Consider the following 16,478-nt stretch of genomic DNA (forward strand, 5'->3'; position numbering starts at 1 on the left):
CCTGAATAGGATTATAGGTATTAGCCATCTGCACTCACCTTAAGTAGGTTTTTTTTAAATGTCAGATACAATAAAGAGCACATGTTATATTATATCTCTAGTTTCCGCTAATGCACAACAGTCTCAACAATTCCTTCCATTTTTTCATGTCACTGAATTTGTGGACAACAGTCTAGTCCAGCTGCCCACCAATAACTCATGCCTATAATTCTAGCTATGCAGGAGGCTGAGGTCGGGAGGATCAAAGTTCGAGGCTGTCCTGGGAAGAACAGTCCGAGAGACTCCATCTCCAAAAATAACCAGCAAAATACTAGGCTTGAGGCATGGCTCAGCTGAAAGTTGAAACAAGCAAGTGCAAAGCTCTGATTTTAAATATTGGTACCAGGAGGGGAAAAGGTCAGATTTCAACTAAAGGTCTGGATTTATCTAGTGGTTTCATTGTGATTGTATCTTCAGCTATCCCATGAGAAAATTCTATGAGGAGCATATTATGGGTGATATTCTATATTAATCCTCCCATTCTATCACTTAACCCAAAGCTAAGCCTGACCATTCGATTAAGGTAGTGACTGCCAGATCTCTCTTTCATTTATTTCATTACTAACTAGTAATCTTAAGGGTGATTCCCAGAGACTTTGTGATTTTCCTAGTCTTAGTCAACACCCATTGATAAATGTCATCCATACAGATGTTTATTTAAAAAAAAAGCTTACCCTCCACTTCCTGCTCCCTCTTTTAGTTACTTGTTTATGTGTATCCATACATTTTTAGTTCCATGAAGTAAAGTTATGACCATTTTTCTTTTAATTTTCTTACTGAGATGACTTAACTATATAAAGCACAACAGATCTTAGTATTCCGTTGGATAAGCTTTGACAACACTATACACACATGTAACAATTCGTTATTCCACTCTCTTACTAATGAGCATTTGGGTTGTGTCCAGTTTCAGTACTTTATAAACAAAATTGCTCTAAATGATGCCGTATGGCTAATTAATTCTTAGGAAAAAAAATATGTATATTTTTTTTTCGCCAGTCCTGGGGCTTGGACTCAGGGCCTGAGCACTGTCCCTGGCTTCTTTTTGCTCAAGGCTAGCACTCTGCCACTTGAGCCACAGTGCCACTCCTGGCCATTTTCTGTATATGTGGTGCTGGGGAATTGAACCCAGGGCTTCATGTATAGGAGGCAAGCACTCTTGCCACTAGGCCATATTCCCAGCCCTTAGAAAATATTTTTTGTCCTCATATGCTTTTATTCTTTTGAACAGTAACAAAGAATTAGAATTGCTGGATGATAAGATTATTGTAAATTTAATGTTATGTGGAACTTGAGATTTCTCATTACTTCATATCCTTGTCTGTATTTCATCCTATTCTTTATTTTCTGTAAGAACTTGCCTGCGACTGGTTCTTATTTCTTCGTTAAATATTTGATAGAATTTAATAGAAATTTGCCTGCTTTAAGGGAAGTTTTTCTTTACTATTTCAATCTCCTAAATCTAGATAGGGACATTTGTAGTTCCTAGTTCTCTAGCCCATTTTGCAGATTGAGTAATTCAAGGAATTTGTTCATCCTGTGTTACTGAAGTCACTGACACGATATTAAAATGTTCCCTAGTTATCCTTCTAAAAGCTGTAAGGTTGGTGGTAGTGTCCTCTATTTAGTTTCTAATATTGGTAATATATGTTCCCTCACTTTTTTTCTTGATCAGTTTATTTAAGGTAAAAAATCACTAACTTTCCATAAGTAGACAAAGAAAGTATTTTATGTTTTGATGACCACAACCACTTTGGCTGTGCTGCTGTACTAGGAAAGTAACCACAGACAATGTGATTTCATCTGTAGACCGTAGTTGACCAGTTTCTGTTTATATCAATTTTATAAACTGCTGAGGTTTTCACTGTTATTGTTTTCAAACATCAATTTTTTGCTTCACTGACTTTTCTCTACCCTGTAGCTGTTCTTCATTTCTCTGATTTGTTTTCTGCTTACCTTGGATTTAATTTGCTCTTCCTTTTCCTAGCTTTTTCTAGAGAAAGTTAAAAATCACTGTTCCTAATTACATATTCTTTTCTGATGGAGTTATACATTTGTTTCTAAGCAGTGCTTTAGCTGTCTTCCTCAAATTCTGATATGTTTTCATTAACATTCAATCCAAATGTTATCTTTCCCTTGTGATTTCCTTTTATGAACCACAGATTGTTTAGGAGTACATTGCTTAAATTGCAGATACTCAGAAATATTCCAGATACTTTTTTATTCTGTGTGTGTGTGTGTGTGTGTGTGTGTGTGTGTGTGTGTGTGCATGCCGGTCCTAGGGCTTGAACTCAGGATCTGGGCACCATCCTTCAGCTTTTGTGCTCAAGGCTAACACTCTACCACTTGAGCCACAGCTCAGATCTCACCCTCCTGAGTAGCTAGGATTGTAAGTGTGAGCCACTGGTGCGTAGCTCCAGATATATTCTTGTAATAGCTTTGTAACTCAATTCTTTTGTGTACAGATGAAACCCTGTCAAGTGAATTCAGTTATTTAAAATTTATTGTACTTATTATAACCTCCCATCAACTGTCAATTTTTGTCCAAAATATTGCCTATTTTGGTCTTTGAGAATTGTAATTTATATAAATTTTATTCTAGTTTAGTGATATAATGTATAACTACCATTTATGTACTTACATATACACATACATATATAGTATGTATGTACATATACAATACAGATATATTGTATAACACGTAAGTACTGTACACATGCACACTGATCTATCTGTAATATATATTTGCATATATATAAATATCTGCATTTATACACACGCACTGAAGTCGAGATAATGGCAGATGATAAACTGAGATGTTATGTACTGCATTGTTCTTCTCCAAAGGGTCAGTTTTAGATTGCCAGTTGTTCAACATCTGAACAGTTCATTATTTTACCCCTTTTTGTAGCTGGCCCATGGTATGAGAACTAATTTAATACCAGTTTCTCTATCATGGCTGAAAACAGAAGTCATTATTACTGTTATTTTACTTATTTATTTTTTTGAGACTCAAATGACCCAGAGATAGCCAGGAAGAAATCTCATTTTCTTTCAACATGACCCCATTAATCTTTTATCACTTCTAATACAACAAAATAGATAACACCCACCTGGTATTTTTCATTTCTAAGTCTAGATTCAGCCATTCCTTCTAAATATTTCAGTTCCTTGACAGAGAAATGTCTTTTAGAAACTGAAATCTGAGCACTAAATGTGCCCAGTGCTGTTGGGATAGTTTAGAACCCACAGTTTGGTTTACAGCCAGGCCTTATTAAAAGCAAGTTTCTCATAAATATCTGCTCAAAATGAACAACTTGATAATAAAAAGTATATCCAAATTTTAAAAAATGAACAGACCCAGAATAGATATTTCTCTGAAGATGACTTGCACATGGTTAAAAACAGATGAAGAGAAGAAAATGCAACAAAAGCCACAAGGAAATATTACTTCTTATACACTAGCTGGTTGAAATTTAAAAGGCAGATAATACCAAGTATTGGCAAGGATGTGAGAACCTGGAACCCATATATGCCACTAGTGAAAATGTAGCTGGTATAAACTACTGTGAAACATTTTGGTTATTTCCTCAAAATGCTAAACTTAGAGCTATCATATGCTCTGACAATTCAACTTCTAGGTACATATTCTGAAGACAAGTGAAAACACACACACACACACACAAAAAAAAAAAAACTTAAACAGAAATGGTGGCACACATCTAGAATCTCATCACTGAGAAGGCTGAGGCAGGATTGCTAGTTCAAAACCAGCCTAAGCTACATAGCAAGACCCTATCTCAAAACAAAAATATACATAAATATTCATAATAGACTTATAATTGGCAAGGAGTAGAAGTGACCCAATGTCCACCAACTGATACCTGCATTAATACCCATATGATGCAGTCTTATCTGTTAACTTCAAGAAATTGAAGTAGTGTTTCATGCCTGAACGTGAATGAACTTAGAAAATACACCAAGTGAAAGAAGATAGCCACAACACAGTACATATTGTTTCATTCCATGCAATGAGTAGGAATCATAAATAGATGTCCAAAGTAAAAAAAAAAATTATAGAGACAAAGTAAATTATTAGTTACTTAAGGCTGGAAGTTTGTGAGTTGGTAAATGTGGTAAGTGTGTGTAGATCATCATAAATCCTCAAGTCTGGTGTTTTGTACCTATTCGAGCAACAAACTGACTTAAAAGCACTAGGGGACATCTGATACTCTGCCAACCACCCACACCTCAGTGAGGATTATGGGTAATGTTTCTAGCTATCATCTCTGAATGAGTAAAAAAAAAAACCCAAAATCCAATTTCCTCCTGCTGGAAAGAGTAGAATAGAATGTTCTAGGTCACTAGCAGAATGTGAGGAACGAGAAATTAGTGATGCTCTCCCCTGTGCAAGTAGACTGCAAAGGATACACTTTGGATCTCTACCCTTCTTCCAATCCTGCTCTACACACTCAGGTTGCACAGCCTCGTGTAGCAAGGCTACAACATGGCAGGTTCTTAAATGGTAGAAGAACACGGGGTAAAGAAAACCAAGGCAGAATCCTTCATCATGATCATTGAAGGAAGAGACAAACAGAGAGGAGCAATTATAGTAAATAGAAAGAGTAGCTGCTCGCAGGGTAGTATATATTGAAGTGCCATTCAATGAAAGATAGAGTCAGTGGTGAGTTCCAGCAGTTTCTAGGAGGAAAATAAAATAATATAGTAATCAAGATAATGGGACAGTTTTATTACTTTCTATTTATGAGAGGTTACAAAAATGATTTTAAAGAAACAATTTTTGAAAACTTAATTGAAGAACCCATCAGTATGGTACTGCCCCCCATTATTTTTGAATGGGTAAATTAAGCTTTGAAAGCATTGAAGACTGAGTTAACTATAAAGCAGATAGGATGCTAAATAGAATGTTCCTTATCAGTGGTGTTATTAGGAATCAAGATAGGTGACCTAACCTTCATCGGTTTAAGCTCTGCCTAAGTGATGTTTAATAAGGTCATCATTAATTGTCTCGTTTTCTCTACCTATACTTCCATCAGTTGTTAGTAGCATTTAATACAATTAAATATAATTATTCTATCTTGTGTAAAGCAAAGTCTAATGTGGAATATACAAAATTCCTTCAAGTGTTTCCTTATCTCAGAGAGACTATAATGCAGGGAACTTGTGACACGGGGAAATGAGGAGCTGAACACCACACAAGAAACATGAAGATAATGGATAGATTAACCACAGTTAGAAGCCATTATCACCACCACTAATTCATCCCACCACCCCACCCCTTAGCTGCAGTGCCATGGGAAAAGGTATGTTGGCAGTGCTCAAAAGCATTGAAAGGTAGTTAGAGCACAATAGAAAGCCAGACCATGGAGGAGATGGAGCCACTGCTAGAGCTATCTCTCAGTATGGATAAAAAGGATATAAACACCCGGGCTTTCCCTTTCTCTGTGTCTTTCAGCTTTCCATCAAGGCTTCTTACTGTCAGGATCCTTTGCGGAACCTGGGGAACAGCCAGCGAGGGTTGGGCTCCCCTCCCCCACTGTGAGGGTGTGATGGCTCTTAGAGCAGAGCACACAGGTCTCCTGTGAGCCACCCCTTTGGTTATTCTGCATCCATTCTCACCCTCCTTGTATTTTATTTTTTTTTTTTATTTTTTTTTTTTTGGCCAGTCCTGGGCCTTGGACTCAGGGCCTGAGCACTGTCCCTGGCTTCCTTTTGCTCAAGGCTAGCACTCTGCCACTTGAACCACAGCGCCACTTCTGGCCGTTTTCTGTATATGTGGTGCTGGGGAATCGAACCCAGGGCCTCATGTATACGAGGCAAGCTCTCTTGCCACTAGGCCATATCCCCAGCCCCCCTCCTTGTATTTTAGAAATTCATACTTTTGCTTAATATGAGGTAACTGTTCACCACATATAAGCATTCCCTCTCTTTCCCTCATAAAGAGTCATGGCCTTGCAATTGCACTCATCCCAAGTCCGGTTGGCTCCATGGCCCTCCGTTGCAAGTCAGATAGGGTTTTGCATAGATGGTGACTTCCAAACTATAAATTAGAAGTTAATCACTACAAATGTTGCTCAGGGAAAATGCCATTTAATACCACTTCATACCCATTAGGATGGCAATTATTTAGAACAAATAGGTGAACAGGAAATAGCAAACGTTGGCAATGATTAGAGAAACTGAAAGCCATGTGCAGTGTTGGCAGAAATGTAAAATGTTGTAGCCACTGCAGAAAACAACTTTTTTCCTCAAAAACGTCAACTAGAATCACCATATGAGATATCAATTCTACTCCTAGGTATGGAGCAAAAAGAATTTAAAGCAGGGACTGTAACAGATACACACACATCAATGTTCCTGTGAACATTAGTCACACAAGCCCAAGGATGAAACAAATCAGGTTTTGATCAACATATGCATGGATAAACAGGATATGGCATGCATATAAGATGAGATTCTTACTCAACCTTAAAACAGAATGAAAGCTTGGCACCAGTGGCTCACGCCTGTAATCCTAACTACTCAGGAGGCTGAGATCTCAGGATCACAGTTTAAAGCCAAGTTGAGCAAGAAAGTCTGAGAGACTCTTATCTCCAGTTAGCCACCAAAAAGCTGGAAGTGAAGGTGTGGCTTAAGTGATAGAGAACCACCTTTGAGCGAAAATGCTAAGTGACAGCACTCAGGCTCTGAATTTAAGTCCTAGTCCTTAGCACTAAAAAACAAAAACATATATCAGACAATTAATACTAAATATATCAAACAAAATTTAGATGCAGAATACCTAAGTTCAAACCCCAGTACCAGCACAAAAAAAAATGGGGATGGAGGGATGAAATTCTGATATACCCTAGAGCAAAGATGAACCTGGAAACATGCAAAGAGAAATAAGCCAGACACCGAAGAACCTATATTGTAGGATAGTTCATTTATATGAACTCTCTGGAATCCACAAATTCACTGTGTGAATCAGTAGAAAGAGGGAATGGAAAGTTTGTGTTTGATTAGTGCAGAGTTTCCATTAGGGATAACAGGAAGCTTTTTGGAAAGTGATGGTTGCATAAGCATTGTAAATGTACTGCATGCTACTGAATTGTATGTTTCTAAGTGGTTGAAGTGATAAATCTGCCTATTTTAAGTGATAAATCCATATCAGGATACAATATGCACTCTTCATTTCTGTGTATTTGAGCATAATTAAAAACAAACAGAAATGATGATCAAAAGGAAACCTACCTCCCTGCACATGCTAGGATGTATGGCTGCTGGAGTCTTCTTTCCTGTTATGATCATGAGGCAGCTTGGGTGCCCGTCTCTGCGTCAGGCACTTACCCTGTGTTGTCCTCACCTTCTCCCAAATCTGCCAGCTTGTCAGGGTTCTTACATATTTGTGCTGACTCTGCCCTTTGTATTTTGTTAAAGTAATAAGGTCTTAAGTTTTTGCTCGGGGCTAGCTTTAGACCACCATCCTCCTACCTATACCTTTCATATACCCAGGGTCCCCATTTGTGGGCTTATTGATCGAGTTGGGGTTCTTACTAACTTTTGCTGGTCTCAAAGTGTGATCCTCCAACAAATCTCTACTTCCAGAGTAGCTGGAATTACGAGAATGCCCAGCCTAGCCTTATACCTTAAACACAATGAATTCTTAGTGGATCTGCCTTTGTTGAGCTGCCATAGTGTCTATATAACTTCTCCTATAGATGTGGAAGTAAGAAGGGTCCCAATGAATTCCACATAGGCCTGTGGGCCTCTATTGCATACAGACAGCTTACTTTTCCTTTGGCAAATCACATCACTCATTCCAGGCACCAAGTGACCAGCTTTTCTGCTTATGAGAAGAAGTGTGAGAAGCTAGAAACAGCCAATGCTTCTTCCAATTCCATTGTCATATTTCCCAGTGAAAGTATTCCTGAATGCCAGTGTAGCCTCAAACTACAGGAGAAAGAGCAAAAAGACTAGTATCACTAATGAGAGAAGAGGTGGTTCCAACTTCTAATCCTAACTTGCCAGACACACTTTTTTGATATTGGGGGGGGGGGGAAATAGAACTATGTATTAGTTTCTGAGTCTAAGTATCCTAGCACTGTAGCCTTATAAGGTGTTTCCCAATTGGTGTTGTTGCTGAAGTCTGCCTAGTCTATTTCACCCTTGTCAAGCCTGCTCACATGGACCAAGCGGACTTTTAAGAGTTTGGCATCTTGCCTCTCTTGTTTTGCCACAAAAATAAGTGTCTGGGTCAAACACGTTGTGGGCTGGGTTGCCATAATTGGCAATAAGACTTTTCATAGATGTTCTGATAGAAGTCTTCCAGGCAAGGAGTATTCCATGCTGTTTCATACCTCAAGTGCCTGTGAAGTGTGAGTGCCCTGCCCACTCCAAAATACAAGGATTCAGACCATCTGCTCCGCCACTCAAACGGGTTCTTGCCTTTCCTGACTCTGTTCTGTCACAGGAAATTTGCCCCTTAGTCAGCATGGGCCAGGCTCCTGCAGCCATTGTCTCAGAGCTGGGCCCTGCGTTAGGAAGCAGTGTTGGGAGACATGGAGAGGGGGACAAGGAGAGAAAGGGATGGGCCTGAACATGTTTGTCATGTAGCAGATATAGCACAAATCTGCAAATCAATCACTACTGAGACCATTTATAGTTCTTCCATAATTTCATTTAGTCTGCTGAAATGGCAGATTTTTCTTCCCTTTCAGTGGCTAACAGAATTATTTAAAGACTAAATGGAGACAATTTTTGTGCATCTTTGGCAAAACTCTCTGAAATGAATTCTTGTCAGATAGACTTTATAGATTATAATTGTGTGGTAAAATTCAGTTAAACAGGTTTAACACTCTTGGCAAAATTCCCTTAAATGAATTCGTGTCAGACTTCTTTATAGATTATAATTGTGTGGTAAAATTAAGTTAAACAGATTTAACACTCTTGGCAAAATTTTCTTAAATGAATTCTTGTCAGATCAAGTCCTTTAAAGATTAACAAAAATGTGTGGTTAAAAATGAAGATTAAGAGGCCTATGGGTGTTCAGTTTCATAGTATTCTTGTGCACTTATTGGCCCACATTTATGAAGGGGACTGTCCCTGTGGGGTTCACTACCCCAAACATTTAGTTTACTGTTCCTGATGTGTCGTGTAAGTTCTTAAGACATATGTAATGTTTTCATTAAATACCGTTATAATAAAAATATTAAAATTATGTAAAACTCCAGATCTAGAATGAGAAAATGATTCTCTTTCTAGACAGCCATTGCATTCAATGACAGGCCCACTGTCTTTGCCTCCCCAACTTAGCTTCAGTATCAGTAATACCCAGGTATGACTGTTTGCTTTGCTGGGGTTGAAAACACCCCCCCCCCATACAGTACTTCCTGTTACCAAAAAATAAACAATGTCAAACCCATTGGCTCAAGCATGTAATCTTGGTTGGTTAGGAATGGGAGAGCTGGTGATTGCAAATTGAGTTCCTGCAACTCCAACATACCCCATGACTGGGCCCTGTGGTACCTGCCTGCCATCCTGTCAACAAAAGGAAGCATAAAGAAGAGAATTGCAGTCCAAGCTCACTTGCACATAAAATAAGACCCTATCTTAAAAATAATGAACACAGAAAAGATTGGCTGAGTTGTTCAAATGTAGAACACCTGCTTAAAAAAACTTGAGGTCTTAAGCTAAAGCCTTAGCACTACCAAAAAAATGTTAATCTGTTTTTGAAAATGTAGAAAATATAGAAAAGCACAAACTCTGCTCTAGTTATATGATTAACATTTTGGTGATATAGCCATTTTAAAAATCAGTTTATATATAATTATTAAACAGTATATACAATTTAATGTTTATTTTATTCAATTGCATATATATGTAAAATAAGTTGTACTAAACTTTTTCTGTGATACCAAGTGCTCTCTGCTATATAATTTGTATTGACTTCATAATTTTTCATAGCCTGGATGTGCTATGATTTCATAAATCAGAAGGTTTAGAAAAGAAAATCTTTAGTCAAGCAACTAAACCTATCCCTCTAAGGTTATTGAAACACATAAAAATCTTCCACCAAGCTTTTTCACATACACAAATCCTCCAAGGAATGATTTTTGTGTGTACGATGGTTATGGTGTCAATCAGTTATTCCCCGTGTCACGGTTTCTGTGCTCTTCCCAGGTTGTTAGGGGGAGATTATAGATTCCTGTCAAATGAGATGTCTGCTATGTATTCAACATGAGGCAGTTTGTATTTTTCTCAGTCTGCTGCTCGCACATCAGAGGAGGTGAAACACATCTCAGTGAGCCAAAGGGAATGGGCTCATCACCCAGCACAGACATGGGCACCCAGCACAGGCATGCCTGGGGCCCTCAGGTGCCCACGCTGCGATCCCACTTCTGAATAAATGCACTTGTCTTGATTGTCACATTTTACCACAGTTACACCTACGTGCATAAAGATGCCTCCAAGCCCAGCTTTCAAAGCCTTTTGCCTCCCCTGTTGCTTTTTAACCACCAGCTCAGAGGCTGTGTGTGTGTGTGTGTGTGTGTGAGAGAGAGAGAGAGAGAGAGAGAGAGAGAGAGAGATAGCTATCAAAGATGATTAAGGGGCTAGAAGAGTTGATTTATAAGGGCAGATTAAGAAAACTAAATATTTACAACTTGAGTGACAGCCCCGGGGAAGATACTATACATGTCTTGTGGACTCGGCTCAGGACGGAGACACGGTTTTTGCTTTTCCCAGTAACTAGATTTTAGCTTCATCTCATCTCTGAACAGGTTTTTAGAGGATGAGATCACTTATGCTAATTAGAGGAGTGTGTCGGTTAGAAATTGCATTTAGCACCTAGTAATGGAAACTGGAAATAACAGTGACAAAGAGGATTCCATTGTCTCCCCAATGACATGCTGCCTGGAAGCGCATTGTCTGGGATGCACTGGGTCTCCATGATGTCATCAGTGTCTGCTGCCCTCTTATCTCCTGGCTCCGTTATTCTCAGCACTGACTTCACTCTCAAGGTCACTTGATGTTTCAGAAGAGCTACTGCAGCCCAGTTGCCATGGCTGCATTCCAGTTCCAGGAAGGAGGGAGGCAAGGCAAGTTCCTGCCAGCAAAGATCACTGGAGACAGCCTTCTTGTGAGCTCATCTGATGTCAGTTAATATGTGCTTGGCCGTCACACCAGTAAGAGAGGCAGGGAAATTTATCAGGGTCTTTATTATGTCTCATTTTGTTTCTAAGTTGGGCACACTGTCCCCCAACAATATCAGGGTCATTTTTCCATGAAGGTATGGAATAATAAGTTCTGGATATGCAGCTAGTGTGTTCTGTCACAGTAATTTACCTCTTAAAGATTCAATGAGATGCTATGATATGGTCCCACTTGTAAAACTAGCCTGGAGACTTATTTCCTACTGTTTGCTCCCTTGTAACTAACTTTGTCAGCTCAACAGACATCAGAATACTGATAACCTCAATTCAGGAGCAGTTAGCCAATTCCAAGCACAGTGTTCTGCTCTTTAAAGCGTCACCTCAATGACTCGGTTCAAAATGTATTTGAAGACAATGGACTTTTTTAGGAAACATACCTGTTTCTGTTTTACCTGTTAGTAAAAGAACTCCAACATTGTTTATTTGTTTGCTTTTTTTCTTTCCAAAAATATCTTAATGCTTATCATTTCTTTGCCTCACATCCTCCTTAGCATAAATAAATGAATGAAACTAGTCACCCTTCTCAATTGTAACCGGCTCTCTCAAAGAGACTGGGTCCAGTTAGCCTTTAAGCATTGATAAAATATTTTCTAGCTCCCAGATTAGCTTGGTCGTTCTATTTTTAAACTGAAAAGCAGGTATACATTTGGCATGCTAAGCTGTACATCAGATTCCGCAGCTGGAGAAGCAGCAAAGAAATAATCTAACCCCTCTTATGCTAGAGAGCTAGAAGCCAGCCTCAGGGCTGTCACTATAATTCAGGCCCATGCTGCTCCTGCTGGAGATATAGCCATTTCATTTGTTCTAAGAATTCTGTCTCCCTACTAGAATAATTTGAAGCAAGCATGCAATCGTTTCCTCCCGAAGTTAGACCTTGGAGAGAGAGCATGCTGTGAAACAGAGATTGTGACAGTCATTGTGCTGTCCGTGCCATAAGAAGCATTGTCCATCCCTGCCTTTGCCTTGCTGTGAGTGAAATGTGTTTCTGATTTGTGTTTTTTTCAGGGCAGCCTTTGGCAAGGAGTCCGAAGTTCTTATTGGGAACCTAGGGGATAAACTGATCCCCCCACAAGACATTCTTCGTGACGTCAGTGACCTCAAAGCCTTGGCCAACATGCATGAGAGCCTGGAATGGTTGGCAGGCCGAACCAAGTCTGCGTTCTCCAATCTTTCCACATCTCAGAGTAAGTGTTCTGCGAGGGCATTTTTTTATTGTGAGGATGACAGGAAGTGAGTGGCTGAAGTGAAATCTGTGTAACTTTTGCCTAAGCTGGCCTCCAAACACAATTCTCCCCCTCTGTCCCTTCCAAGTAACTGGAATTACGAGTATGAGCCACCAGGACTGGCCACGATCCTCTTAGATCTTCTATTTAAAATGTTATTTTTGCCAGGTACTAGTGGTTCACCCCTGTTGTCCTAGCTACTCAGGAGGCTAAGATCTGAAAATCAAGGTCCAAAGACATCAGGTAGGAAAGTCTATGAGACTCTGATCTCCAGTTAACAAGCAAAAAGCCAGAAGTAAAGGTGCTTCTTAAGTGGTAAAGTGCCAGGCTTGAGAAAAAAAGAGCCATGTAAAGCACAAGATCCTGAGTTCAAGCTCTGGTACCACCAAAAATGACAACAAAAGGGGCTGGGGATATAGGCTAGTGGCAAGAGTGCCTGCCTCGGATACACGAGGCCCTAGGTTCGATTCCCCAGCACCACATATACAGAAAACAGCCAGAAGCGGCGCTGTGGCTCAAGTGGCAGAGTGCTAGCCTTGAGCGGGAAGAAGCCAGGGACAGTGCTCAGGCCCTGAGTCCAAGGCCCAGGACTGGCCAAAAAAAAAAAAAAAGACAACAAAAATGTTTGTATTTAATGATGAAATTACACATATTTTTTTCTCAAAAATAGAATAGAAAACTGTATACTTGGGGATTCAAAATGTGCATTATAAACCTTTCACCATGTGCGCATGTCCATGTTCTCAGAAGAACCGGGTTAGAAAGTGGTTAGTGTTGCATCCACTCTGTTCCTTAAGAAGGAGTTTATCTCCTTTCCCTGTATGGACTATGGGAGGCCAGGAAAGGCTCACGTTAACATGGCTTAACGTTAAACCGCACAACATAAAATCCTGTGAGATCAAACAGTGTCTCAAGAACAGAAGCTATGCCTGTCATCCTCCTTACACCTTGCCAAGGGCAGAAACCATCTCAGCACTCAGGCTGTATTCTCACATTAGCTTGATATAATGCTAATCAAAAATGTCTAAGAAGACAAAAACAGAACTGGCTCAAGAAGTGTTAGAAAATGGAGGTAATGAAGACAACAGTGATTCTAGAAAGAGGTGGTGGAAAGATAACAATTACGGATTCCAGAGACAGTAAGGAATAGGGTATGAATAAGAACAGGAAACCTCCGTTCTCTGTCAAGGACCCATGACTCAGAGAAAACTAACTAGAAAACTTTAGGACATACGTACTTTAATAAATATAAAAGAAATTCTTTTTAGAAATTTACTTCAAGTGTTTATGTATAATGCAGATAGAATAAAGACCAGGAAAAACTAATGTAAAGAAGGAAGAGAGGAAAGGCACGTGTAGATTTTTGAGTAAGAAATTGACAGGAGGGGCTGGGAATGTGGCTGAGTGGTAGAGTACTTGCCTAGCATTCATGAAGCCCTGGGTTCGATTCCTCAGTACCACATATATAGAAAAAGCTGGAATTGGCACTGTGGCTTAAGTGGCAGAGTGCTAGCCTTGATCAAAAAGAAGCCAAGGACAGTGCTCAGGCCCTGATGAGTTCAAGCCCCAGGACTGGAAAAAAAAAGAGAAATTGACAAGAAATGTACCCACTACCTTACGTATGTAACTGTAACCATTCTCTACTTCACCTTGACGATAAAATTAAATTAAAAAACAAAAAGAAAAAGGGAGCAGATGAACAACCTGAAGAAGGGAGCAGCAAAGCTCCACCTGAATGTGTTCTGAGGGTGTCTGGCAGGTGAGCTTTAGGAAGGAAATGCTTGTGTGATCAGTGAGTAATGTTGCTGTCTTTTGAGAAGTTGTTTAGCCATAGTTCCAGGGGCGGAAGATGAGAGGACAGAAATCGTAGGGTAAATTTGTCCCCAGAAATATACACCCCATAACCACACTCTACAATTTACCTTGAGTACTCACTGCTTACAAGGTTTTGTACTGGTTGTGCCCCCATCCCATGCGCCCCAGCAAGGTGGGGAGATGAGACAGAAGAAACAGCCTTCTGGGAGAACTCCTATCATCTGCTTTAGAGGTAAACTACCACTTTCTGTTTATGATTTTTTTCTTCGGTACTATGGTTTCACAGAACTCAATCAAGGCCTTGTGTTTTCCAAACAAGCATTCTGCCAGTAAAGCTCTGACTCCAGCTCTTTCACTTTAGTTATTCAGAGTCTCCGCTTTTTGCCCACGTCCAGCCTCAGACCACAAACCTTCAACCTACGCCTTCCTCGTATCTGGGACTACAGGTGTGCCAGCACTCTGCTCACACTAGGCTCGAGCCACAGTTCTCTCCAGCTCCACTCCCCACCCCCATAGCTGGAATAATAAGTGCGACCACTATAGTCTTATACATTTTCACTTAAAGTGTTACTTTTATTTGATGATGAAAGCATGCATGTTTATGCCCATAAATAGGAAAGACAATGTGTACAGCTACTAAGGGTAATTTGTATATAGTATAGACATGAGGAAAGGACATACCCTTGAAGGGCCTTTTCAATTTGATCATCCCACAATACCAGGCAGTTATATCACAAGCAATACTTGAAATTGGCTTTTTTTTTTTTGTCTCCTAGACCCACTTTTTCCTCCTCTCTCCAAAAAAAAGTCAGAAAGAGCTCATTTTCTCTTTGCTAATTGCAAATGAACAGCTCTAAAAGAAACCAGATGCTTTTTTTCCCCCCGTTTCCTTTAGTTCCTGAGAATGCAGTGGAGGGAGAGGTGTTGGTGATGTTTAAAGGATGTGCTTTCATTTGGTGGGCCACTAGGGTCTAATATTTAATGATATGGTCTCATTTTAAATGGCACAACGTTCAAGATCTCGATGCTGTCCATTCTCAAAGCTCACAAGACAAGATTGTTCGTGACCTTCATTGCCAGCCGCCAAGTGAGTCAGACAGGCTCACTTGGCATCAGCTGTTTTCAAAAAGAAAAAAACCTCTCTCTGAGTTATGTTTAACTCTATAATTGTGCAATTTAGCTGTTGTGTTCATGTCAGTAAGAGTACCCAATAGAGATGAGGTCTAATTTGTGTCTTTAATCAATCTCTGTGGTTCGGACAAACAATCTCTTCTACCACGCCCGTTAACACTTCTGTCTCATGTGCTCACTTCCATTTTGTAATCTAAGTCCTACCCTCTCAGTTCCTTTTAGGGCGATTATTCCACCCAGTGACTGGTTTAAATGACTGTCAGCATTTTGACAATCAGTGCAAAACCCAAGTGAACTGGAATCACTATTTCTGATGCCTTTGCTACAACAAAAGTATCAGGCCCACTTGTGTTATCCAGCTAAGAGCCAGCTTTGCTCCCTCTGGGAAGTCCTGGGAGAGATGCCCACTGGTGTTGATATCTGAGCAAAACAAGGGAGTCTCTGTTAATAGGTTACTTTGATTGCCGCATGACACTGGGACTGGACAGTGGGGATAAGTGATAGCTCTTTATTATTCTTTTCAAAAGCAGACTGAATGATGACTGGAGCTAAAGCATTTCTGAGTCTGGAGACCAAAGAACATGAAGGAAATGCTGGCCTCTTGTCCAGCACTCCCACACAATCAGCGGGTTCGGAAAAAAGTATCTAGAGAGGATTTACACATATTTCCTCTCCCACATCCTGATAACTATTTGGCAGGTAAATGATGTATTGCATTAAAGTTGAGAAACTATAAAAGCCAGGCACCAGTGGCTCATGCCTGTAATCCTAGCTATTCAGAAGGCTAGAGATCTGAGGATCAAGGTTTAATGCCAGCCCAACAGAAAAATCCAAGAGTGTGGTGTAAGTGACAAAGTGCCAGCCTTCCGTGGAAAAAGCCAAATGACAGAACCAGGCCCTGAGATCAAACCCCAGTCCTGACACACACACACAAAAGAAATCTGTAAGTATAATGGACCAGAGAATACTTGGAGAAAGTCATTTCATAGTAGGATGTCTTTTCTGTTAGTACAACAGAATTCTCACCCCTGTTGTATTTCATGTCATCCTAAAGAAT

The 16,478-nt window shown here is 39.9% G+C and overlaps 1 protein-coding gene across 2 annotated transcripts in view; it reads left to right on the top strand.

Moving 5' to 3' along the window:
• Nucleotides 1-16,478, top strand: part of Exoc4 (exocyst complex component 4) — a 669,227-nt gene that overhangs the window by 548,222 nt on the left and 104,527 nt on the right. For both annotated transcript variants that reach the window (XM_048340247.1, XM_048340248.1), the window contains exon 14: nucleotides 12,258-12,436. In XM_048340247.1, the coding sequence (XP_048196204.1) occupies nucleotides 12,258-12,436 (179 nt within the window). The remainder of the gene's footprint in view (nucleotides 1-12,257; nucleotides 12,437-16,478) is intronic.

Source organism: Perognathus longimembris, chromosome 2 (genome assembly GCF_023159225.1).
Source record: "Perognathus longimembris pacificus isolate PPM17 chromosome 2, ASM2315922v1, whole genome shotgun sequence".
NCBI lineage: Eukaryota > Metazoa > Chordata > Mammalia > Rodentia > Heteromyidae > Perognathus > Perognathus longimembris.